Below are 27,796 nucleotides of genomic sequence, written 5' to 3' on the forward strand. Positions count from 1 at the left end.
GTAGTATATTGAATCATAAATAATTGATAAGAATTGAATAAACTGCAAAAAATAAAATATTAAATAGTACAGATAAATTGAAAGAAATAAGCTAATAATTTGAAATACAGAAGAATTTAATATCAAACTTTTCTAATTAAAATACATTAAAAGAACTGTTAATATCAATAGTTAGTAATTCCATGATTTTACAGGAAAGTTTAAGAAATAGTCCTTTCTTCACGGGTTTTCACTTTTATCCCGATACGCAAGCATTGTGCGTTTGCATCTTGTCTTTATTCCTTTTTTTTCTTTTCTTTTTTTCTTTGCTCACTGCATTTGTGAACCTCTTCCAGCCGCAGGTGTCCCGGTTTGAACCGCTCGTCGGGGCTCGGAGAACAAACGCCCTCGGTGATGAGGACGTGCCGCTTCCTCGTGGCCGTCTGGCGGCAGGCGGGAGCGTTCCTCCCCTCCGGTCTCATCTTCTCCATCACTCCCAGGGTTCAGCCAGTAAATGCTAGGAACGGTCCATGAAAGAGCAGCGCGGCGTGCTGGGAGGGAGGGAGGGAGGGGTGGTGGTGGTGGTGGTGGTGGTGGTGGGGGGGGGGTTCAGGTGCGTGCAGCTCCGGGCAGGCCCGAGGTCGACTGGAATCCTGGGAGCTCTCCCTCGGCGTGGAGCGCTGAGCCGTAGAAATGGTATAATGCTCGGGCCGGCTCCTCCTCCTATGCCTCAGTGCTTCGCCGCTTCGCACTTATCTTGCTAAACTGGAGCCGCGTCTTCCAATACCGCTCGGCGGTCCGGCCCCGGCGCTTCTGCTCCGAGACGCTCCACGTCTTCGCACCCGGAGTTTGGTTTGGGTCCTTATCTGTCGCCGAGTCGCAAGTCGGTGTCCGAATGGCCCGAAGTCGACGCCTTTACGGGGAACCGACTGGCGCTTCCCACGGCCGCTCGACCGCGGCGCAGCAACCACGCTTCAGAAATCACAACAACTCTCCGACACGCAAACAAGATCACATCGCTTCCGTGACGGCGTGGAAAAGCCGTACAGGACAAGAAAAGGCTGTAGAGTAGCTCTGAAAATGACTACAATCTCAACACAAAGCTAATTTTAACGATCGAAAATACAGTGAATGCCCAAAAAAACAAACAAAAACTGTATTCTCTGGTATATATATGGCTGATACTTTTGTAATTGTCACACTTTTCTCACACCGTTTTGCCTTCAGGAGTAAATATCAACAGTTTGATACGCACCGAGAAAAGGCCGTCAGTCAGTAAATAATGTTTCTGAGCAAAATCAAAGTGTGGAAAATGAAATGATCACATAGAACATCATCCAAACAACTCGGCCAGCGTCCACGTCAAGTGACTGGCCTGATGGAATGTCTGTATAGAAAGAATATGCCGAGTCTGCAAATGTAGAGGAGAAATTCACGTTTGGAAGACTATCTGTTGGTTTTCTTTTAAGGCCTCGTTTACACGACAATGTTGCTCAGAGCCTCAGAAAACGCAACGTTTCGAAAACTGCTCCCAAGGAGGAACTTTTTGTTGTTGTGTAAACAAGGCCTGAAACACTTGCGGGGGTAAATTGCAATTGTCGGAGCCGATGTGTGAGGCTGGAATCCATTAAAAATAGACTATATTGTATATTTATTTTGTAGTAACGACACTTCTTAGCAATCCACATTGTGAAAACCAACTTATTCCCATTTTAAATGGAGCCATATTTGAAAGGAAGCTGCTTCTGTTGAATGAGCGGCACCGGTTGGTTTGATTTGATTTTTCGATCGCACTGCATGATGGGAACGTTTTAAAACGCCAACTTATAGAAGCAATGCAACGGCAAAGAAATAACCCGGGTCACGTATGAACAACACGACACCAGCACTACGAAAGTTAGGAACGTGTGCATGAATTCAAAATGCTTGAATTTGAACTCTAAAAGTGAGTTTAATCAGGATTCATTCACAAAAGGTTTGTGAATTGACTCATTAAGAGTTGATAGAGAAATTAGAGCGAATCACAAGGCAAAAACGATTAAAATCTTCAACATGAGGCTGGTTATTTCATCGTGATTCATTTCCTTATTGCAGTATTTCATGGGCATTATTAGTTCAAGAGAGTGCAACATTCACCAGTGTGAAGCATTGTCCATTTGCGGGATTGTCTGTGATGTAGAAACTCTGGATTTATTTATTTTTTCCATTTCAGGAACACCGTGTTTTTCTTTCAGTGTTGTAATTGAAAAGAACTACACCGGTGAACCTCTGCATGATTGCAGCCATGGATTTCCTCCGTGTCCCGTGTAAAACTGAGCTTTAACTCACCTTGCCTGGAACAATAAGGGCCATTAATAACATTAGAGCGTGCGTGTTTTGCATCAGCAGAATTTGTGGTCCCATTCGAGCTGCGGCAAACCGCGAAGGTGACCTTCATTGGGAGCAGGAATCCCCGCTCTGAGAGGCTCCGAGGACGACGCAACTGAAAAACCTGCGTTCGCTAAAGACGGAAGATTAAAGGATCTGGAATTAAGTCGTTTCATGGGAGTTCAAAATGTATTTGGCTGCACCACAAAAACACTTCCAAACAGTGATAAGTGGTGAGATTTTGCTTTTCAGAGTCTTTTAGGGTTTGTTTGTACCCCCCCCCCCCCGGGTTTGTTTTGTTTTATTATCCAGAAGAAGAGGTCAAAGTTGCGTGACTTTCACGTTTAAAGAAAAAAAAAAGGAAAAAAAGAGGAAACTTTAGGAGCCGGAAATCAATTCTGAGAAGTGATGTTTGCGAGTATTCTTCAGACAAACAACTCAAGAGCGTCTTCACTCCCAGTCAAAACATTTACTTATTTACTTATTGATCCTTGTAATAAACAGCCTACAGCTAGCATTAGCATTGCCATATGCATATTCCCCTTAAAAGTGCTGCTGTTGCCATTTCCTTAAACTGCTGTTTACTAGAGGAGGCGCCTCATTCATCCTCTTGTTTACAGGACAATGTTTTCAATTGAAATCCTTCGCAACGTTTTGGGCATTTGTTTACACAACAATGGTTCTTGGAGCCACAAAAATGGCGACCGTTCGAAAACAGCTCCTCAAGTGGAACTCTTTGAAAACGCACCACTGTCTATGTGGTAACGGGGGAAAAGCAGCTCAATGAAAAAGCACTTAAATTGTTAATGTTTATAGCGTATTGTTCTCTGTGTTCATGTATTTGTGGTTTCGTAACAGCACCAACTCGTGGCGCAGCATGAAAACTAAATAGTTTTCAGAATTGAATATACATAATTTCTTACAATGTCAATGGGAAACTTTTCTGAAATGAAAATGCAAAAACAATACATTTCCACTTGAAAAGTTGTGTAAACAGGGTCTAAAATGAAAACCGTCGTCTATGTCAGCTGCCTTTATGTCATAAGTTTACAAATTCGTTGTTTTTTAGGCCGCTCTAACATTCAGATTATTCATGCATCCCACTAACTAATGTCACTTCAGCCGAACTGAGTTATCTCGCCAATAAAACAAAATGTCCGATCCAAACGCGGGCAGCGACCTTCCAGCCGCCTCGCCGACCTCTAATCAGACTCGCCATCCGGGCGCAGCCCCCCCAAAAAAACGCCCAGATGGCTCCCGGCTTTACTCCCTAACGAGCGCTGGCAAAAGGCGGCGGCATCCGATCCGGCGTGGATCCGCCCGGTTTAAGGACGGTAAGAGACGAGATGAGGCAGCCAGCTGTTCGCGGGGCTTCCTCTCCTCCCGAGCGCCGTCTCGGTTTTCGTCGTACGCTCGAGTGTCGGCTGAGAGCGGCGGGAGCTCGGCCGTCCCCCCGCCCCCACCCCCCACCGGACGCCGGTAACGAGCAACGAGACGGGCTAGAGACATCAACCATCTGCCGACGCGAGTCGGCTCGCTCAGGCCCGCAGCGCGTCCCTCGCCGGTCACACCTGCTTTCAAGTGCCAATAACTGATCGCGTTTTGTGACGGTGTGCATTAATGCACTGCGCTGAGAGGAAGGACGGATCAGAGGTGAGGGGGTGGGGGGGTGGGGCGGGTTGTACAGCGTTCAAACTGTACAAACAGCATAAACAGCATCACGAGAAATGTGATTAATTCACTGAAATAGCTGTTTGAACTTCACGTAGCTGAAATTGTTTGAGAAATAAACAAATTTAATGAAAAGCAACAAAATTCCACACTTTGGCAACGTTTCTAATCAGATTCAACCGTGAACGAAACTTCACGTACGTTTAATGTAAAAAAAACGTTTTGAGGTTTTTATCCGATGTCTATGCGCTGTATTTTTAGATAATTTTATAGCGCAATGAAACTAATGGTGCGAATGCAAATCAAATGGAGTTCATTTAAATTGATCTCTCGGGAAATGCAGATTCAAATGGCTTCTTCCGTTCATGCTCCAACACCTCACTGCACAGCACCGGAGGTTTCCTCGAGCAATGGATTGATTGAGTAGCCATTTTGAAATTGATCTGTAAATTGATAAAAAAAAATGTGTATACACCCGCTGCCGTCGACTGAGCATCGTTTGCAACTGCAAACAGCCATGTAATAATCCCACAGCAGCAGCATAAGCAGCACAGTGGATACGATGTCAGCGGAGTAGAGATATTTCATAGGCGATAATAAAACCCTTCCAGCGGACGGCTGCAATATTTGCAGTGCCGTCGTTTCACGAGATGGAACCAACACCTGACGCTAACCATGAGCCATACGCAGGACCTTAACCCTTCGCCACTAATCCAAACCAGTAACCCTCGCCCCGAACCTTAGCCTAAACTCCAACTAATAACTCTGACCTCAGCCCCTCACCACTAACTCCAACTTCCAACATTAACTCCAACTAGGGATGTGGCCGATCCAGTATCGGTATCAGATTCCGATACCAACGTAATTCACGGATCGGAAATTTCCGATCCGACCTGCGGAGATTAACCATCCATCAAGTTTCATCTGCGCTTCTGCTGAAACGACTCCACAGTGTTTCCCTGCCGCTGCTCTGCTCGCTGGCTGCAAACTGTGGAATGGATTTCCTGAACGGAGGCGGGTCTCAATGTGAAGCGGACGAATGAGTCAGGAAATCCATTCCACAGTTTGCAGCCAGCTTAGCACGCTAGGGAAGTAGCAACTTGTCACCGTTTGGACAAATTTTACGCTCAAAACACCACAAATGATCAACGTGAATGTTTGTGAAGCCGTTGTAAAGCGAGGCGGACGCTCTGCCGCCATTCTGTTGGTGCTGCGTTGATAAAGCATTGCCCCAGGAATTAATGAAGTGATTGTGAGGTTTTAAAGATAGAACTAGTCTATTATGAGATGATGACATCACTCAGACCCCCACATTGTTTAAATGGAACAAAAATACTTTGTACTGCTTCCTTTTCTCACCTTCTACTAACCTCAAGTTGTCTTTAGAGAGAATACATGCAAACAATCCTACATTTCAAACTTTACTGTAGAGAGGAGTTTATTACAGCCTCATATAAAATCAACAATAATGATAATAATAGTAAAGCAAACAGCTCTGGTATGAGAATCATATCGGTATCTGCAGATATTCAAATTCAGGTATTGGGATCAGATCGGAAGTGAAAAAACCTGGATCGTTGCTTCCCTAACTCCAACCTCTAACATCAACTCCAACCTCCAACTGTAACCCAAATCCCTAAACCCAAAGCTTTTCACATAACCTACCAGAAGCACCTCAGCTCCTTTTCCACCAACACTTCCAGTAACTTGTATTTACCCAGGTAGAATAATTCCCAGTCGCCTGCATTTTCAATCAGCTTTCCGATTTCAGGAAGATTTATTCAAATCAGGATCACGATTCTACAAACTGCTGCAGCAGAAAGCTGTCACTTCTGAGTGTGTATCTGCTGGGGCTTCTTCTGTTAAAAAGAGTTTTTCCCTCCGGTGCTGCCTGCAGTGTTTGCTCATATGGGATTCTTGAGTTTTTTTCCTCAGCAACAGTGCCATGAGATTTCCATGTTGTAATTGGCATCATATGCTGCATCCTCCTGACTATAAGTCCCATCTGTCAAGGCTTCATGAAATAAACATCGAAAGTTACTCCGGCATGTAAAACACATTTATTCTCATTGTGGGTTTAGCCTGCAATTAGCCTTCTTTGTTTTCTTAATCAGCCCTCACAGGTTTCTGAACACACTCTGAACTGTTTCTGCTTCTGTGTTTATGTTTTCAGGGGCACTTTTCATTATGGCGACTTTTCTTGGCAACGTTTTGATTGCACTTCGAGTTAAATGCGATCGTAATGCAGGTTAATGTGTGGCGCTGTAGCATCTTTCTGTTGTCATACAGTGACATCTAGTGGACCCAGATGGTATGCACTGCATAATTTGATAGGACTAACTGTTTTAAAAAGTGACATGACCAGCCGCACAAAAAACAAACAAAAAAAGAATGTTGCTCGTTCTAGAAATTATTGTAAATAGATATAAATCATATTTTATGACCATTTATTGTGTAAAGCTAATCGTTTCTTGCCATTTGACAACACTGCTCAGGTGAAAACTCCCAATTACCGTATTATAACTCCTCTTTATACCTCATTTCAACATGAATAACTTGAATCCTTTGTTGTCCTTGACGTGGCGACGTGTCGATGCAGGTTTTCTGCTCCCAGAATTAAAACCTTAATGGTTTTCATTGATTGAATCTGCTGGAAAATTGAGCTCTGATCACCTCTCTTCTAAAGACATGGCTGTTAATCTTTACAAGCGTGTTTGAATCACACACATCTATACCTTATAGACTCCTCTCATTCTCAGCCACATTAATGTAAATCCTTCAATATGAAGTCTTGCTTTAACATTTTTTTTTTTTTAAATAACGAAGGCTTACGGTTGTGTTAAGTCTGCAGAAAAATGAATAGAAGTCATTGGACTGTCCTCTGACAGTTACGGAGACACCGGTGGCGTGCGAGTGTGGGTCTTACTTGATGACTGTTCCTTTGGCGCCCCCTGCTGTGGTGAGCATGACCCTGGAGGTGAGGCTGACTCTCAGGTCCTCCTGCACCAGGCCCAGCAGCTCGGCGCAGTGCTCCAGCGTCTTACTCGACTGGTTCCTGATGTTGCAGCCGCCTGGGCAAGGCAGAGAGGGAGGGGGGGGGAGGGGGGAGGGGGAGAGTGAACACGGCGGCATGCGGCCAGAAACGCGATGACGGGCTGAAGACGAAGCCGAGCGCTTCAGGAAAACAATAAATCAATGAGATGTCAGGAAACAAGCAGGTCAGCTTAAACCCGTCTGTTAGAAGTCCATTTTTATAAGAGATTAGAGGAAAGAACATAAAGGCGTTTATGTAAGTGTGTAATATGCATGTGCGTGTATTTATAGCTGTATGCAGGTGTGTGTGTGTGTGTGTGTGTGTGTGTGTGTGTGTATATGTACGTTTATTTAACATGCCCAGACACGTGAGTCAGTATGCCTGTACATATGCGTACGTGTGTTTTACCTCCTCAATTGCAATAAAGACTGTGACAAAAAGAAAAGGAAACATTCAAATATACATGACTTTTTATTTCCCTCCATATTTATTTCTTTATAAATAAATAAATATATATATATACATTTTATTCTGCGTCTCTTGAATGCATGAGCTTTAAATTCTTCATGAGAACTTCCTGTTTTAGTCGTGGAGTCTCCTGGAGGCTTAATGAGAAGTGACCCGCAACAAGAATAGGCAAATTCTTATGCCGGGGCTAATTAGGGTCCTGACAAAGAAACAAACAGGGGAAGCTTTTGACATTGGCGTCACCTTTTTTTTTTTTTAAGCTATTTTAATGATCGCCTCAAGCCATTCCTTCCCTGCGTTTGACCCTCCTGATTCATCGGTAACCACGACCACACGTGTGAGGAGCTGCTGCAGGGGAGCAGGCGGCAGTTTCAGGGGCCACACAGGAACAAGTGGCACCTTCGGATTGGATTGGATCATTTTGACATTAAAGGAAACTTTAAACTTTGAAATCTGAGTTCTCGTCTCTTCTGTGCCGTAATGCTGCTGCATGAACACCACCTCTCACCCTAAATCCAGAAAATCTAATTATCTTGCCTTTATGATATAGTTTTTTTTTACTATGAGTGGACATTTAAAGAGCATCAGAGCCAATACGTCAATCGAACACTGGTTCTTCCTGAGAAAAGCCACAGTTGTGTTCCTCTGTCAACACAGTGAAGTGATTTGTATTCAGATTTGGCTGCAGGCTGCGTGTCGCGCTCGTCTGAGGTTATACAGGTCAGTGAAGGGTACATGTTTTCTGAGAATGGTCGGGGGGGGGGGGGGTTTCTCTCCCCACAAGTATTTCAGTTTAAGGAAAAACAAAACCAAAAAAAAAACCTTTGAAAAAAGGTCTTTGAATAAATATTTGGGACACATCCCAGGGGCCTGTGGTTAACAACTTCCCCTCAGGAGCGGTTAAAGGCATCATGGACGTGACAACTTACTTAGTATTTCACAAATAAACCATTTGAAAACAAGATGTGCGGGAAAAAAAAGGGAAAATATATATATATATATATATATATATAAAAGGACATTGTTTTCAAAACGCTGCTGTGTAAACGAAGAACTTTTCCGAAACAAAAAAAAACAAAAAAAACGATGCGTATTTATATGAAATGTCATTTAAAAGGGCCCTAAGCCTTCGATTAAACCGTTGTTTTCATGGTTCCTAATTCACTAAATCCCTGCTTACCGGAGGAGAAGCTCATTACTCTGAAATTAACTAATTTCCTGATAGCGACATGAGAGATGTTGCGCTGTAAAGAACATTTGCATGAGCCCGTTTCCACACGAGCTGTAATTAGCGCGCTTATATAAAGTATCGCTTCCATTTTAAACGGCTTCTGTTGGTATATTGGCCAATTATCTCAGCGGGTTTTCTTGTTATGAGTTCATGGATCCATCAAGAAGTGCTGACATGCACATCATAGTGCTTCATCACCTTGGATCCATTCTGGTTTCCTCCCATGATCAACAGACATTACCGACGGTGACTTGAAATCTGTAACGGCGCATTGGCCCTGTGACTGGTCACCTGCTCGTAGGTGAAGCCACCGTAAGCTGGGATATCGTCAGGAAAACGAGGTCGGCGGATGGTTTTCGTCTTTTTCCCCGATCGCCCTTTTCTCAAGAATCACCTACTCGTAATTCGCCGTTTGCAATATGTTAAAACCAGCCTTTAACGCGTGAGATTCATCTGCCACGGAGCTGCCACTCGACCTCGCCGTCTCCGGAGAATCCAACCTTTTTAAAAATAATAATTAAAAAAAAAAACGCGAGGTGGGTGTGAAATATGAATGGAGTGATCTGCCAACATCCCCCACATCGCTGCAGCGGCGACGGCACGTCGACCCACACGCGACCCCGGCTTGAAGCCGAGGAGGCGCTCCCCGGTGTGCCGTGACGCGTCGACGTCGGAAGACTGGAGGTGAGTCGGTCCGCGGAGGGATGAAGGAAGCGGCGGGTGAACTGGGTGGGCTTGCAAAGGAGCGGAGAGTGGAGCCGTCCGGGAGCCGGCGTGGCGGCGATCAGAGCGTCCCAGGTGCCGCAACAGCTGCCGAAGGCGGGTTTTTTTTTATGTTGATGAAAGATGACACCGAAGAGTGGATTGGTGTGTCAGTGCCTTCACACCCACGGCGTTGGTGGAAGACGAGCCTTCACATCATTAGACGAGCCCTACTGATCAATACCGGGAATCAATAGTGCCTGAAAACTAAGCCTGGCTAATATTAAATCAATGGCGGGCTGGTGAGCGGGGGCTCTGCAAGAAGGAAGTGCTATTAGAACGGAGCCAAGAACTCACACGTAATCTCGAGTTAATTAAAATTCATTCTTTTCAGCCGCCACTTGACAGATTTCTCAGTTTACTCTGACATATATGGAGTCCTGGGAAGGATTGAGTTTTCACTGTCTTGAAAATGCACCAGAGCACCAGAGAGTCATGGAAAAACATCAACAAATCTGACAATAAATTGGGATGACAACAGTGGGAGTCAACCAGGAGCTGGAATATTCTAACTCTGCATCATAATAAATGATCCTCTTGTTGTATTTTCTGGACTATAAGTCATATTTAATTCTGTGCTTTAGCTGGTCATATGACTTGACAATCACAATACATCCATATATACCATGTGTGAGCACTAGATGTCGCTGTATGACAACAGAATGCTGCAACAGTAAAACATAAAAACCTCACATTACTACTGTATTTGACTGGAAGTGGAAGAAACATGTTCCCAAAACAAACAGGCGACACAGCAAAAATCTAAACAAAGAAAAAATGGACAATTTACTTGCAAACGGCAACTAAGCAGCAGTAAGGGAGACTGAAGTGTGCACGAAATTTGTTGCCTGAAGCAAACAAAAAAGGCTCATCGGGGACTAAAAGAACAATTCCTCGAACAGAGGAGCTCATTCACAGATTGTTCTGGAATATAAAAGCTACTGGAACAGGATCATCTACACTGCAGCTTCATCTGGACATGGAAATGTGCATTTTTTTAGAAAATACGGTATCAGATCTTGTGACATTAAACAAGACAGATCAACCAATAATTGACACTTTCATCCCCAAAAGAGACGCAAAATAGCCTCAAAATCTTTTGATTATTGGAGGTACTCTGAACAAACTCATGCAAACGTAAGAACTTGCAAGTATTGCGCAGAAAGACAGAACTGAAAACAAACCATCGTCTAAGTATGAGTGCGAACAACTGTACAAGTGGTTCCCGACCTGGGGCAGCAAGAAAGTACTGCTGAAGAGTAAACTGGATACATCCATCAATTCAGACCTACAGGCAATTCCGGATAAACCACACATGCGTGTTTTCCGCCTTTAAAAAAAACCAGAGTACCAATAAGAAACCACAAAGTGTTTAAAAAAAAAAGGGGAAAAAAGCACAATATTTTAAGTTCTGGACTCATTTTTGGAGGCCTTGACATACAAAAAAATTTAAATAAAAACAGTTGTTAAGAGTTCTTTTATAATTATCCTCTCATGAGCTTTTCAAAAGCAGGCAGAAGCCTTTCGGTCTTCAAAAAGCATAAATAAACAGTCTCTAACGGCTTCCAAAAGCCGGCCCTCCAGGGCCCAAACAGTAGGCTGAGCTCCTCTCTCAAACCTGGATGATCCTCCCCGCCTACACCCCCACCGCCGCTCGCCCTGCTCGCTGTTAAACATGCGGCATGATAGCCTCCCGCTGCGAGAACCAGCCTCTTTAATAGGCGTCCCGTTGCGCTTCTTCTTCTTCTTTCCCGCGGAGGGAGAAAATGACGGGGAGGAGTCGAGAGCCGAGGAACTCCACTGCCCAAGTTCAAAGGACGGGCTGATTTTCATGGAAACTGAGCGTCTCCGGAGGGGGGGGGGCCTCCCACCCCCGACTGAACGGGTGTGAAAAACGAGGCGTGAGGTGGGGCGGCGCACCCGCGAAAGCCGTGCCGCACCGGGCCTCTTGAAATGCAAGGGAGCGAACCACTCCGAGTATTAGTTCGTATAATGACGGCACGGCTTTCTGGACGGTGTAATTAATGTGGAGGAGAATAACTCCCGACATCAAAAGTTGGCCGTCACAATTCCTTTGGGTCCTAATTACATATGGAAAACAAAGGAACGGGAGAGGGGGTGGGGGGAGGGGGGGGGCGTCCATTCGCCACGTTTTTACAAAAGCATTTATCACCGATCACGATGACGCCTGAGTCGAGACAGAGGCGGAATATTACAGCCATCAATCATAGCGCAGGGCGTTTGGAGGGATAGAATCACCCCCCAAAAAAAGGGGGTGGGGCTCTCGTGCCTCTCAGGAGCAGAGCGAGCGCCGTTAGAGGAGCCGAGAAGCCCGAGAGATGGATGATTTCTGATAGCGGGCCAAATGCGATTGGGGAGCGCCTCAGCGGCGCGAGAGCGCTCGCGGTCCCTCCTGCGACATCAGTCAGAGCGGCCGATGATAAACTGTCCGGTTGGATCGCGGCGGAGTTCAAACTCTTCGCCCCGATCTGGAGCCATCCATCTTCTTTTCAGGTTTCAATTACTTTTCATGCACTGGAACCGACTGGGTCCTTCAATCAAGACCCCTCAATCACTGCAAATGGAGGAATAATTAAATCGTCGGAGTAACGATACAGCGAGAGTACTGACCTTTAGCTACTTGCAGATACAGACGCCCGATGCCAGTACTGCCACAAGGCCTAATTTATACTCCATATGCCAACGATATGCGACGGCTATGCGTCGCTACAAACCAGGGCACAGATACTGTAGACTGAGCTCCAGCTGGCTGTTGATACTTTAAACATGTTTAGCACGTAGAAATGCTGATGTGTGAGCCCCGAATCGTCTGTCTCCTCTTGATATTTTGACAGAACCTAAATTACAGGATTCCGTCAGTCTCATTAACTTTGAAGGACGTCCAACTGCAGACGTCGCTCGTGCTCTCTCGCGCAACTCTGGCCGACGTCGTTGATGAATGACGTGTTCCGTGCAGTGTCGGGACCCAATACCTGCATCCGTTTGTTAAAAATCTTCAGTCTCCAAGTGTTTTTCCTGAGGGCCTTTCGAAGGGTTAATGGAGGACAGTGTTGCCTTCCATGGGAGTCCGGTCCAATTAAGAGCACTGAAAATGCAAAAGGTGGCCACAGACACACCTGAGGTGCACTGGAGCCGAGCGCTGGGGTCGTTAAACTGCAGCCCGTTAAATGGAATATTTTGGAGGTGTTCGCCGCCGCTGGTTTACACGAGTCTGGAGGCAGAATTTGACTCGGCGGAGTCGTTAACGCGGCTGCAGACACGTCACAGAACATTAGCCGGTAACGTCTTCGCCTCTTTAATATTCCGCAAACAAAAGGGCCTCGGAGGCTCGTCGTCCATCGAGACCGCGTGCACTTATCAGTCACGGCGTCGCAATGATGCTTTTGTTCCCAACAACAGAGCTTTTGACCCCTCGTCTTTGAGCACTCCTCAAGTTATCGAGGCTCACAACTTAACTGGATGCCTTCATCAACACGCTACATTGCCAACGCCAAGGGCGTCTCAGACTTTCGCTTCATTCAATCTAAATGGCCGATCGGCGCCACAAATTCTCCTCAGATAAGTTTCACAATTTAACTGCAACATTTTTCAAAATGGTGTCCATTTACGTAGAGACGGCAGAACTTGCTGAAAACGATGTAGTTTCCTTGTAGGGCCACTAGTGGGTGCTGTTGGTAGTCTTTGTACTGAAGTAATCTCCTTTGATCAACAACATAAACGCAAACCTGCTTCTTCCCTTTAGAAATTAAAATTCACATTCCAACTATCTATTTTCAGAAATCATTGCCTCTTCTACACTTTAGGGAGAGAAAAAATGATGAAATCTGAATTTGTATGTGCTGGATTGGTTTGGTTTTTCAGACAATGGCTTGTAAGTGTCAGATATATTACAGATGTGAACGTGAGAACCTGCCTCGTAGAAGTTGGACTTCTTTGTTTTACTCGAGTTTAAACTCACTCAGACTGGACATCCACCTGATTTTTTATTAATTCTGGCTCAGATTGATGATATTTCACCCCTGAAATATTAATTTCAGCTCCTTTTTTTTTCGGCCAGTGATTTTGAGGGGGGGAGATAAAACATCTCTGACAGGCATGTCTGCCCTTAACCTTCTTATTAGTTAATCTCGGCGTGAAATTTGATGTTTGGATGGAAAATGGAGGAAGTTAAAAGCGACCCCAATAAAACGGGCCAACTCGGAGCACAAAGGGACAGAAAAGTGGGAATTAATCAGAAAGACTCCACAAAAAAGTGAACTCATGTCTGGGAAATCCCTAAACTACTGTTCTCATTGTTGAATTCTTTAAAGGACTTTCAATGTTTTTATACTGATAAGGGCCCATTGAGCGTTCGAGGTCAAGATAAACTTTATTATGTGTCCCTCTGGGTGCAGCCAGCAGTGAAACATGAATAACAAAGACAAGATTCTCATAAACCTGTATACAAACTGGTTTCGACTTATTAGATCCGTGATAGTAGGAACAAAACAGTTCTTATGCACATTCGTGAACCGAGCCCATGGTATGAAGTGAAACTCTGAGCAGGGGATAGCTGCAGTCCATCTTTTTCCATGTTGTGCTCCGGTACAATTGCTCCGGTCGTTGAGGGCATTTTGTGCAATTCTGCTACATAATTTAACTACACCCTCCAGTCTGTTGGTATTTTTAAGGCCAAAAGAACCCTACCAACAAAATCTCAGGGAAGATTCAATAAAACAGCAATAAGCCAAACTTTTCTGAGAATAACATTAAAATCCTTCAATTTTCTACAACAATGCCTGTTTCAGTTGCTTTTTTTCCTACGGAGCAATGAGGTGGTCCTAAAGAGATAATTCATTGTGAATGGTCATGTTGCGATGCTCTTCCCATTGAAAGGTCGTGATCGTTGCGATCTTTGTTAGAAAGAACCTTGTCATCGGCAAATTTGACAACCCGAGGATTCCCAACAATCTGTACCAAGTGGTGGTGACGAGACGATTCTCACCTGAGGTGCTCCCGGCCTCCTCGAAGTCGATGTTCCCGAGGTGCAGCACGCCGGCCACCACCCTGAACAGATCCAGCTTCTCCGTGTCGTCCAGGCCGATCTTCTTCATGGCCACGCTCATCCTGTTGAAGTCTCCATGGTCGTCCAGCAGCGGGTCCTTCAACGGGCCCGACTTGGTGTGCTGAGGGAAGCGGACAGAGCGGAGACGGTCAGCGACGCCGTGCTTCGTTGGGGTTCCTACGTCTTACTACTTAACGACGAGTGCAGAGGCAAAAACCTCTCAAGGGGAGGAGCTATACTTCTATGATTGCGACCATAGTGACCCAATCTGTCAGACCATTTAGTTCAAGGGTGTGGAAACCATAATTCAGGGGCCACAAGCAGCCCAATTACATAGTGAGTGGTAAGATAGTACCATAATGACATAGAAATATTGTGTGGCGCAAAGTATATGCTAAGAAAATGTCTATACTTTCACAAAACTATACACAAACTAATACGACGGAAAGTGACTACAGTCTGAACATAAAGCCAATTTTTAATGAAAGCTTGTGGTAGGGCTGCTCGATTAATCACATTTTAATCGCGATTACGATTTTGGCTCCAGACGATCTCAACATTCAGATAATCGAGGAAAAACGATTATGTGGCATTTTCGTTGCGAGACGCGCATTTGGCTGCAGGACCGCCACTCTCAGGCATTTCCGGTGCAGCTGGTCAGACAGGAAATGATGACACATTTAACCCAAACGGGCAGGCGCTAGCTACTTAGCTTTAAGTTACTACTTTTAAATTTCCCAAAAAAGTTACGGATGTATGGTTTCTTGCGTGTGCTCGTCCTTGACATACCTGCTGTAAGCTAACATATATTGATGATTATAATAACGGCTTGTTACACCAGTGGTTTAGGTTACGTGTCATTTTAAAGCTAAGTCATGCTAATGGTGGCTAATAGCATTACTTAGCTTGAAGTACTGAGCCTTGCTGCCTCACAGGACGGCCAAAGTATCAACATACAATGTAAAGCAACATGATTCCTTACTAGCAGTTTATATTAGTATCTAAAGTTATTTATTTATTGTTTTAAAAAGATTGAATGCAGTACAACAGTTTATTTTTTACTACATTTCAAGATGTGTTTAAATATTCAACAGGAGAGTTTTTTTCAATAAATGCTGCTCCAAAATGAAAAACACAATCGTGTAAATAAACGCGATTAGGATTTTTTTTCCATAATCGAGCTGTCCTACTTTGTGGTGCAAAATACAGTGAAATATTAAAAAAATAAACATTATGGGTGTTTTTACAAACTGACCCTGACAGCATCGCCTCACTTTGATCACTTTCATGACGACACTCCTAATTAAGATTCTTGTCAATTTAATTGTTACACATCAAGGTTAATTTCTCACAATAAGTAAAGTTTTACTTGAAATAACTTTAACACCTTGTTTTGCATCGTGAAACAGGAATTATTGAAAATCAGCCGTTTTGTCAGTGACTTCAAAGGTTACATAACAGTTGTATAAACAAGTATTGATTTTGATTGATATTGATACCGATTATTTCTATGATAAATCGATTAATCGCTTGGCTGTGAAAAGTGCATGAAAATCTGATTTTTTCCCTTTTTTTTACCACATAAAGCTAAAGTGGCGCTTGAGGACATGCTGATGGAGTAAACTTAAAGTGAATGTTCGTCAGAGGCTCTGGGGGCTTCATGCTCTGCTTTCTGATTGGAGAAGAGAGTCAGATGCTTATTAATTTTATAATGTACAAATCACTACATTCCCTAACTTTAAAAACAACGTAGGTTTTCATCAAAAATACTAAATTGTCATGTCATTTTTCCTCTATTTGAGTCTGTGTTTACTAGAAAACTATTAATGGATTACTAAAATAGTTGTCAACTCTTTCAATAATCAATAAGTTTTCAATAAGTTGTTTCAGCCCTACTTTTTAAGCTCACTTTTTGAAACACACCAGCATTAGATCACTAAAGGATTGTGTACTTTTGAAAAGAAAGCAACAAAGAAAGAGTCCTAACAAACTAACGTTCCTGGTGGTTCCAGTCCTGAATGTTCTGTGTGGAGTTTGGAAGTTCTTCTTCTGCTTGGACGAGTTAAGGATCAAACCAAAAGAGACGTAGGAAGAATCACCACCGTCAGCAAACGAAGACACAGCAAAGATAGCGAAGGTGGAAAAAGCAGAGAAACCCACTAGAGAATGTCACAGTCTGATGATGAACTCAACCTTTTGCTGAATTTAACTTTTGAATCTTTATTTAATATCTTATTGGATTTTTCTTCACTTTAAAGTTGTTGCTTTTTTTCTTCTTTTTTTTTTTTTAAATGAAGTCGATTTTAAAGATCTCTGGATCAAATTGCGTTTAATGACACATTGAGAGAGGTGGAACTGGAGGAAACCGTTTTTTAACGGGCAGAGAAACTGAACTAAGGAGCCTCATTCAGTAAATCATTGGAAAGTCAACAAACTAACAGGAGACGGACCTGGAATATGATGACAATTCTGGAATCGCAACAGAGAACCTTGATGTGGTGGCACTTATTCTTTGTTATCAGTGTTTACAGTGGATCTTAAGCCCATGAAACATTTACTAGGGATTCACATTCAGCTATTTGACATTTTATATCCGTATGCTAACAAATATCACATTAATGTAAAAGCATGTCATAGTGAGAAATGTGGAACATGTTTTATAATTTGTGGGAATTTAAACTGCAGATATTGTGTTTGTTGTTCTGTTGTAGCTTTTGCATTTATATTGTGTTTAGTACACTCATGTTGGAGATTTTCATTGACAAAACGGCTTTTGCATTAGTTTAGAAGCTTTCAGTTTTATCTTGCTTTTACATTCATGTGCAGCTTCCGTATTTAGCTGCAGCTTTTGCATTTGTATTAAAGGTGTGCATTCACTTTGGCCACTCGCATTGGCAATTCAGCGTTCATATTTATCATAGTTGCAGCTTTTGCATTTTGTGAAGCAGCATTTGTATTAACGTTTAAGCATTTGAAACGACGCAGCTTCTGTATTTGTATTCAAACATTTCCAGTCATTTTTTTTTTTGCATTCATGTTGCAGCTTCCCGATTTGTGTTGCACAAATATGTTTTTTTTCATTCATTCTGAAGCTTCTACATCCACATTGGAACTTTGACACTTGTGCTGCGGCTTTAACATTCGTGTTGTGACTTGTGCATTGGCTCGACGTTCCTCATAATTTAGGGTTTGACGTTGAGTGATTGTGCCTCTGTTGTTGGTGCTGCGACGGAGCGGCAGAAGCTCCTGCGCTCCAAACTTAAGACAAAGCTGCTATAAAAGATGGATGAATGGATGGACTTGTGGCCTCACGGACTCGGAGGGGTGGGGGGGGGGGGGGGGGGGGGGACTTGAAATCAGAAAAGGTAATTTAAATTCTGGCAAATTAAAACAAAACCTTCCTCTTGCATATTTTAGTGCCGCTGTGCCACCACTGCAGTCTGAGCAGGCTCACCTCGGGCTGCGACAGGACCCAGTCACTTTCCTTTTCGCAGAACTGAGACGAAATTGAAAATCTGGACCCGAAGGTGTAACAAAAAAAAACCAACAAAAAACTCCACTGTGACATTCTGAGACAAACAAAAGCAACTGCGAGTCGCCCTCCGTTCCCGGATGCAGCAGAGGAAAAGTCAAGAAACCGCAAGAAGCACTCGGGAAGATAAAAAAGAAATCCGCATGCATTAACCCCTCCGACGAGTCCGAGAGGATGTGACCCCCACACACACACACACACACACACAAGGAAAAGAAGAAAGAAGCAGGGAGGAGGAGGAGGAGGAGGAGGAGGAGGAGGAGGAGGACCGAATCACCTTGTCATCCTGTGCGATACGAGCCGGAGCAGTGAGGAGACATACAGTACATCATTTATCAGATTACAGCACCTGAAACCACAACTGGCCTCAAGCTGATGTGCAGTTAATCCCTCCGAGTGTTTGTTTTATTAAGGCTGAGGTACCGGGCGGGTGGCGGGTGGCGAGGGGGTGCAGGTCAGGCTCCCTTCAAATTAATGCAGGAGTATTCTGCTTCGTGATCACGGACCTTCGCCAGGTTTCACCCTCGCCGTTTTTTTTTCTCCGTTTGAAGCGAAAGATCGTCTGCCGCTGTTATTTCACTTAAGATTCTGTGGACTTGTCTGACATCGTTTCCAAAGAAGAGGGAAAGAAGAAAAAAAAAATACAAAAATCTCTGCGTCTTTGTCACAGAACAAGAGTCTAGTTCAGGCGATTGTGTTTTACAAACGTTGCAGGGAAGAAAAAAAAAAAAAAAACAGAAAAAAACACAGCAAAAGCAGGCAGGAGTGACTTTGATGCAGTCGCCTTGTTTGGAGGTTGTTTCTTTGTCTGTCCTCTGAAGGTTCCCAGTCTGAAGCTTCTTCAATTTCACCTTCATGTCGAAAGAATTAAGAAAGCCGCCCAACTTTTCACTTTCTCATGTAAATTTTCCCGCCTCGCCCCGAAAATCTCATCACTCGCTTTTATTCCGCTGACAAAAAGTTTGTATCGTTTCCAGATATTCTGTTTAAAAAAAAAAATTAAAAAAAAAACTCTTTCAACTTTTCCGAGCTCGTTGTTCAGGCTTAGAAAGTTTAGATTGGAGTCATGACGCGTTTTGCAGAACAGATAACGGTTCCGTGTGAAGGAACGGCATTTTCAAAATGTCGCCATGGATGGGAAAAATGCAAAAAAAAAACGCATGTTCCCATTTGAAATTTTGCAGAAAATGGGGGTCTGAATCAAAGGACCTCTACAAAGAGATGAGATCAAAGCGTTTCAGAGATTTAAATGATTTCATGTCAAACTGCATGGAAAGACGTGAAGCAGCACTATTGGCTGCAACGACTTCACTGGCGTTACGTTATTCTTGTCAAAACTTTTTTTTTGTCTCGCGTCTTTCAACTAGTTTAATAATTCTGTTCCGTGCTTCACTTCACGCATCTTAAAATTGTAATTAAAAGAATTGGGAAACCCGTGGGGTACGCATGTTAATGCTAAAGATCATGAAATCCTGCCATGCATCATTAATTTACAGAGGAAGAAGAAGAAGAAGAAAAAAAAAGAGGCACTTTTTGGATCTAAAATTCTAATCCTGATATTTTATTTATGGTTTAACAAAAAGCAAAGAATCACAGATCGGGAAGCTTTGAATTTAATTACGGAGATGGGATTTCAGAGCTCAGTGACAGCAGAGCTGCAGCCTATTGTCCGTGTGCCCCCCCCCCACCCCACCCCCCCCTCCATGCTTCTAATAATGAACGATGCTGCACGGAGGGGAACGCCACATGCAGCTGCAGTAATGGAGGACATGTGCATAATTAATCAAAGGCCAAAGGCAAAAAAAAGGAAAAGGAAAAGGAAGTTCATTTCACATGATGAGGGTTTTTTTTTTCCTTTTTTTTCTGAGGAGAAATCTTTGTGAGGCTCAGAATGAAGACGCTAATTAAAATGTTTGCTCGGCAGCGAAGATCATCACGCAAACGAAAATGATGTGACAAGCGGCGCGTCGCCGCGGCGGCCATCTTAAAATAACGCCCTTGTTCCTTTAAGGCTTATGCGCTTTCATCAGCCGGGATGGAGGTGAAGAGAGTCCGGCTTAAATCCTCTAAACCAGGGGTGGTGGACACATTTCACTCCAGGGTCCACGTGCAGCCCAACTGACTCTGCGCTAAGCCCCGCCCACGGACGCAAACAAACCAATAGCATTCAAGTGCCGCCTGCCGGGACTCGGACAAGCGTCCCGACCTCACAAGCTCAACGCCACAATGAGAAACCAGGATGTCTACATTTATTCTAAACGTTTGGCCAATAATCAATATAAAATAGTTAGATAATGTATTTATTATTTTTCTATATTCGCATTTAAAACAATTTCTTCACAACCCGCCATTCTACTACTTTAACATATTTAATCCCCCCCCCCCCCTACATCATTACTCCTCAATCAACTTTAATATCTAATCAATAACAGGTATACGTTGACTGTGCAGGTTTTACATCCTTCACTCCATTTCCTCCTCGCAGCGTTCACCAACGGAGGACAAAGACTCGGGCTGATGTGGAGCGATAAACGGAGGACAATCTCTCGTGCACACTGGCGAGGAACACGGGAGGTCTGAATTCATCTGCTGACTCGGCGTTAACGAGGAGCCGCCGTTTTCCTTTGTGCAGCCCCCCCCGGCGGCAAACAGAGGCGACTTTGTTTCACTCTGGGCTCGCCATTGAGAGTCAAACGCGGCGCCACACCTCAAAGCCCAGATTAAAAACGCCGATAACATTCGCGTCTTGGAACACTTGAACTCGTCTGCCGTGAAGTTGGAAGCGGACGTGGGGCGACGGGATCGACCGGCAGTACCGTACCTCGGGGCTCTTTCGATTCTGCAGGATCTGTTTGTCCGTGTCTTTGGTGGCGAAGAAGCGGGTGCATCCTCGGTTCAGGTACTGCAAAGCAATCACAGAGAGAGCAGGAGAGTGTGAGACGAAGCTTCAGGGCGCACCGGGACGACGAGTCTCGACAACCCTTTGAGAAGAAACATCGACGAGAAAGACATTATGGCCTTGAAGTCTCATCGTTCTAATTTCTACTGAAAGTGGTTATGAACTGCAGGGTTCCAGGATGTTGGTGTCCCTCATTTATTTCGCTTTAAGCCGGTTTAGAATCGTAAATAGAGGCAGCGGCGGCGATGAGTGGCCGTTATTCACAAAGAATCGTGAAGCTAAAAGCTTTTAGTGACGTCAGTCTTTAAAAAGAAATCATAGAATTCCTCAAATTGTAAGATTTTCCTTAAAATTTCTTCCCTTATTAAGAGAAAAGTAATTCATAAAGCTTCTTAAGCCCAGAGAGCTCTTAAGGTGGAAAACCGCTGAAAGTAGTGAGGTGGACTTTTAAGATGCCTGAAAGTTTCTAAAACAGACAAAGATGACGGAAAGACAAAGAGAAAGGAAAGAAGTTCTCCGTTTTGCTTAACGATTTGATGCTCCAGGATGCTTGGATGCTGCCGTCGGGTATTTTTGCACGCTCCGTGTTCTTCTTCTCTGTTCCTGATGCATTTCCTCGGCAGAGTTACAGCGCCACCCATGAGCCTGGCATGTGTACTACATCGGTTTGAGTCATTTTGGACGAGAAGCGTTTTTTCTTTAAAACGGGCCTCGGTTTTACCAACTCTGTTCCTATCTATGCTCTGTTTCTATCAAAAAAAAAGAAAAAAAAGAAAGTTGCCACTAAAAATAAGACTCACAGTCAGTGATCAGATGTTCTACAGACATGAGCACTAAGAGATATTGCTCATGTGACTGTGTGCGTTTGCTTAAAAATAGCCGCATGTTTACTCAGAGCCAAGTGCCAAATAACACACCGTCCAAATCAAACACCACAGCGTTTCACAGAACGGGACAATTTGGAACCGGGCTTTGTTTTCCCGCTGCGTCAACGTAAGTGTCGTCAATAGAGTCTCAATGAGCCACAAATATTGGGAAAATGTGGGCAGGTGGCCATAACGGAGCTCCACATTTTATATACAGGTCATAAAATGCACATAAACCTTCGTCCACAGTTGTAAAAAAAAAAAAGCTTTATGTGGAGTTTGAACATGTGGAGATTATTGAAGACACTCTTGCTTCGTCGGTGCTTCTATTCATTTGCGCAGCCCTCGTCTGGACGATTACATCATCATTAGCAGAGAGAGCCTGCGCGGCTTCAGTGGCAGTTTTTTTTTTAAACGGCCCGGCACCAGCTGGCCCGGCCGGCTGACGGCAGAGGCAGCAGGTAACGAGGAGCGTGAATCTCCCCGGTGTCTCCGGCACTCCATCCGGAAGCCCGTCCTCTTTCCGAGAGGAGAGCTTCTTCATTTGATTGGCTTCGCGGGACGAACAGATGGACGTAAAACTGAAAGCTCGTACGGCCGCTCGGCTCCGGCGCAGTGCAGATGGGAGACGACGCGTCCTTCAAGCTTTGCCCCTCTTGTTTACCTCCTTCGAGGTAACCCGATGCCAAATCCACCTGGTTACTCACGGCAACCCTCCACCACCTTCGTCTCCGAGTGGATCCCACGCAACACTTTTCAGAATTAACACATCTTAACCAGCTGAATTTGAAATTTGTCACAGGAAACAGCATTCATGCAGCAAAAAACTGACTTTTTTTTTTTTTTGCAAAAATACTCCCATAGACGTAGCTCACTTGGGAGGAAAGATTTGTGAAATTGTGACATTTATATAAGTATGTTGGTGATTCGGCTCCTGTTTTACACGACAGTGTATTAAAGTGAAAACAGGAAACCTTCGTTGTTTTGGGGGTCCGTTTACACGACGACGACGCTTGAAGCCACTGAAAACGCTTTTTTTTTTTAAAAACGGCTCTAGAGGGGGAACTTTTCGAAAATGCTCCCACACCGTCTTCATGGAAACGGCAGGAAAAAAAAAAAAAACGCAACGTTTTGGAAATGCTCCAAATCTATCGTCATGGAAACAGTTTCATGACTCCCAGTCCAGATCCTGCTGGGACCTGGTAGTTTTATTTTGACAGTCACTGTAATAACAATCCAACTTGGTCGTCTGTCCACTGGAACGTCTGTGTTCTGCCATTGTTAATGTTTATACTGTATCGTTCTCTGCATGCATGTGTGTGTGGTTTCATTTTTAAAAAAAACAAACAAAAAAAACAGTCTTGGACATGGTACAACTTGTTTTCAGTACTTCTACCATTTCCTTGGAAACAGACATTGTTTTAAAAATGTTGAAGTAGAAACGCGCAACTTTTCTGAAAAGAAACGTCTAAACAGGGCCTTATATTACTTTTTTGGGTTTTTTTTTTTTTAAATTGTAGATGACGATACAGTTTGTCGTATGCAGGCTTGAGGTATGAAACCCTCAAGGGCTTTGAAACTCTCTGGGTTCGTGTCCTTAAGCCTTCAACCATTCTCCTGACGAAACCACAGAAAAAGTCTCTGCTTGAACGAAACAAATTCACTTCAACTGCCGACTTGTTCTTCCTCCGCGTTCCCTCTGTTGGCATGTATGGATTTAAACTCGCAGGGAGATCGAAGCTGCCCGACAGCTGGATGAAACTCCACTCTGGGAAACTCTTGCCTTTGGGTTTTTTTTATATGCATATATTTTTTTCCTTAAAAACGCCCATTTGAGAATGCACCTCGCCGCTGTTTATGCTCCCATTAGACCAGTGGATCTTCTCTCGTGATGCAGGGGAACACTGTGGATCTATGAAGCCATTAAGGAGCAGCTGGGGGGGCAGGAGTGGTAATACGTTGCAGGGTGAACGCTGTCGGAGGCACTTTGAGTCCCGTGAATGACGCAGGTAAAGGAAGACTATTGAATTGAAAAGAAGTGACAGTGTAAAAAAAAAAAAAAATGTTTTCATATTTTTTTTGTTCCCCTTCAACAATGGCGGGGACGACTGAGTCATTTTCTTCTCTGGGAGAAAAAGAGAAAACCGGTTTCAGAGCGGACGGCTGAATAAAGTGAGGTGCGTGGGCGCGTCGGCTCCGTGACCTCCGCCGCTCTGTTACGCCGCGGCTGCGTTTGATTGGACAAAATACGCCGGGGCCGCACGGAACACGGTGCTTTGACTTATCGCCGTTCACTCCGTCTTCTGTGTTTTGCGAAAGTTAAATTGATAAATTCGTGACGCATTGGCAGGTCTACTCGCTACACCATCTTCTGGTAAAAAAGTGGTACTGCAAGACTATAAGACATATGTATATATATATATATAACATTTATTTTATTTTATTCATCCCGCTTTGTTTTGGGTTTTTTTGTGCTTTTCCTTGCTGGAGCTCTCCCTACATCTGGAAGCCGTTTGCAACATTCATTGTATTTGTGGAGCTTTTGTCCATTCAGTCAGCAAGGACGAGCCGGGCCGCACTGTAAATAATGGAGAAAAACATTTTTTTTCCATGTCTTACTATCATCTGAAGGCCTTTGCACATTGGATGTGTGGTGATTCTGGTTGCAGGTCTGATTTTACATGTTGGTTTTGTAATGGAAATAATACCCGAGAGCATAGTTCTTTAAAAAAATCGGGAGAATTTCTGAACTCGATGTTTTCTGCAGCGGCCAACAATCAGAACTTTAATCCTCAAGTTTTTATTGAGCAACAGCAGCTGCAGCCGCAATAGAGCAAGCATTGGTCTCCTCAAGCTGCAGCTCTTACTGAGGATTTGTCTGCAAGTGGAGGATTTACCTTCGCCTTAAATTGTGCGCAGTGATCTGCTGCCCCCTGGTGTCCACACAGAGGAATGACATCAGAAAGGTTTTGAGTTTACTCTGGCAGTGAGAATATCTCTGGTTTGAGGGAAAAGGATGGAGGGTTTCCATGTGTGCGTGTGTGGAGATTACGCTTTCCTCTGGCAGTGAAATGGATCGCGTGTGTGCGTGTGCGTGCGTTCGTGCGTGCGTGCGTGCGTGCGTGTGTGTGTGTGTGTCCTGTGATGAAGTGGTGACCTCCAACAAGCAGCTGGTATCAGAACCCGGCAGGATAAGTTGCTGCAGAGCATCCATCAGTTTCTCAGAAGGCTGCAGACGTCGCTTTCTGTAATTTCTACAAAAAACCCTGACTATTGATTATACAGGCGATAGACTCACGCGCAGAAATTGATAGAGATTTCGACATGCAAGTCGAGAGGAGACACACACGCACACACACACACACAAATTGAAAAGCACAAATGCACAATTGATTTACACACATAAATCAAGTATATAGTGATAAACTCACAGACACAAACACACATTGATACGTTGAGATTTAAGAGTATAAATCAAGATGACACAGACACACACATATTGAGATACACACACACACACACACACACACACACACAGAGAGATCAAGACACACACAATCAATGATGCGCATGTGTGTACTCCGATGTTTGTGTTTATCTTCTCTGTCTGTCGGCCCTCCATCAGCGCTGTGATCAATAGTCCAGCCTGCTGAGATCATCCATCACCCCCCCCCCCCCCCCGCCCCCCCAATCCCAATCCCATCCCAGCTCCTACATACATCAGGACAAATAGAAGCGGAGGCCGGCGAGGAAGCGTTACCCTGAATGTGTCCGGAGAGCTGAGGTGGAACTTCTGGCGGATGTCTTCGGGCGCCCCGGCGCACAGGCGGTAGAAGATGTGGTAGTTCCTCTCCTCGGGGCTCTGCCTGCAGATCCTGGACTTCTCCAGCAGGTAGTGGGACACGAAGCCGCCCACCACGGTGTTCTGGGCACCGGGGGAGACAAAACACCGAATCACCGCGACAAACCACTTGCGATTAAAAGCGAAATGTTGACATGACGGCAAGAAAGTTCCGTTTTTTTTACGAGTTCTAAAAGAAGGAAAACGCAGAGGAAAACCAAAACTCTTTGAAGAAACACGCTGGCTGAGGATGATGAATGGGAGTTTGTGGGCAATTGGACAAAAAGCAGGGAATGTATAATAAATAGAGGAGGGAAAAAGTCTTGCGACCGCGGGTTTGTGCCGAGTCAGCGCTGTTGCTGTATTAGCGAATGAGATCAACCAAAGAGATAATAACGCTGAGTCACTGCTGCTCTCTGGCTTCATTTGTCTTGTGTGACGGCTTACTGTTCACACAAACTCTGCAGTTTAGGGCTTTAAATACTGAATAATTCAATACTGGCGTGTCACTTACTGGATTTTGGAGACGGACTTTTATACTTGTTGAGATTCTAAAAATAGAAGCAGTTACTAAACACTGTTTAGTGCCTATTATTTCTAATCTCATTCATGCGGGCAATCATTCAGATAATATAACCGAGTGTCATCAGCATTTCAACCAACCATCAGCAATACAGAGTGGCAGGTTTCAAATGAAACAAAAGTGGTCCAAGGACGAAGCCCTGAGGGACTCCGCATGTCGAGTTCAGAGCGGGAAAGAAAATACTTTTCATCCTGTAGTTCATCCTCACGAATGATTAAAAAATCTCTGTTTTTTTTTTTTAAACGTTCTGATCGAGATCATATTACAAGAAAACTTGTCAGAAACAATGACAAAGTAAAACATGCTAAAACATCTGTGTTTGTATGATCATGAAATTAGAAGTCTTATGTTTTGTTGTACATTTTTTAAAAGCTCCATGTTGCCATTAAATCTCCAATTGGATTCATTTGAATCAAACCAGAGAAAAATGTGAAGTTTCTTGATAAAAAAAATAAAAAAATAAATAAAATAAATAAATAGAAAGAAAGACATTGTGGGGCACCTTCTCATTGAAGTGGATCTCCACAAACTTCCCGAAGCGACTGCTGTTGTTGTTGCGGACGGTTTTGGCATTTCCAAAAGCTTCCAGCAGGGGGTTCGCTGCAGGAATGATGGGGGGGGGGGATACAAATCACAATTTAACACCGAAGTGGGAATTTCAGCAGCAAATTGGACATCAGGATCCGAGTGTCTTCATGAGGACATTTGTCAAAGATGTCATTTTGAGTCTGTAACAGGTACGTGAGGTCCACGTTGTGTGATATGTGTCTTTTATTGTGGCGCCACTTTACAGCCACTTCTTCAGGAATGATATATAATTACAACTGGTAGCTTACTGAAGACCTGCATTCTCTGATTCAACATGGACGGGGTATTTTCCTTCATATGTACTGCGAAGGAAAAACCAAAGCTTGATTTGGTTTTTGAAAATGGAAGAATATAAAAGGGGAAAATAAAAAAAAAAGTGCAAATGTGTTAAAAACTAACGTTAAAGGGTCTATAGTAGTAATAAATTAAATTAAATGTAATGCAACAAATTCAATTGATAAATTAAATTGAAAAATAAGTAAAAACATTATTTGGAAAGAATACTCTTGACTAAATTAATTCCCTATATTTAGAAACTATATATGAAAAAAATTTAATTAAATGAAAAATGAAATTAATAAAAAAAAAAATGTAATGAGATTACATGAAATGCAATGTTTGTTTCTGACTCTCCTCACCAGTGGAACAAACTTCCTGAGAACACACTTCTTTTAAATCAGGACTTAAAACACCATTATTTGCTCTGGAGTTACTTATTTTATTACCATTATCTTAATAAAAGATTTAACTTGATTCATCCTCTTTATTGCCTTGTTTTAATGTATGTATTTCTGTTATTTCATTGTAAATCACTGACTTGCCTTGTGTCTGAATGGCGCTACAGGAGTAAATGTGTCTTTTTACTTGATTACATGGACATAAAAGTCATCAAAACTCCGAAAATCAGGCA

General features: G+C 43.6%; 1 protein-coding gene across 1 annotated transcript in view; it reads right to left on the reverse strand.

The window, feature by feature from the left end:
- Positions 1–27,796, reverse strand: part of LOC308143475 (unconventional myosin-VI-like) — a 122,415-nt gene that overhangs the window by 69,198 nt on the left and 25,421 nt on the right. The window contains 5 exon segments of the mRNA XM_080514298.1: positions 6,944–7,088; positions 14,518–14,698; positions 20,931–21,011; positions 25,635–25,799; positions 26,801–26,898. Of these exon segments, the coding sequence (XP_080370424.1) occupies positions 6,944–7,088; positions 14,518–14,698; positions 20,931–21,011; positions 25,635–25,799; positions 26,801–26,898 (670 nt within the window).

The sequence above is a fragment of the Blennius ocellaris genome (genome assembly GCF_963422515.1).
Source record: "Blennius ocellaris genome assembly, chromosome: 18".
NCBI lineage: Eukaryota > Metazoa > Chordata > Actinopteri > Blenniiformes > Blenniidae > Blennius > Blennius ocellaris.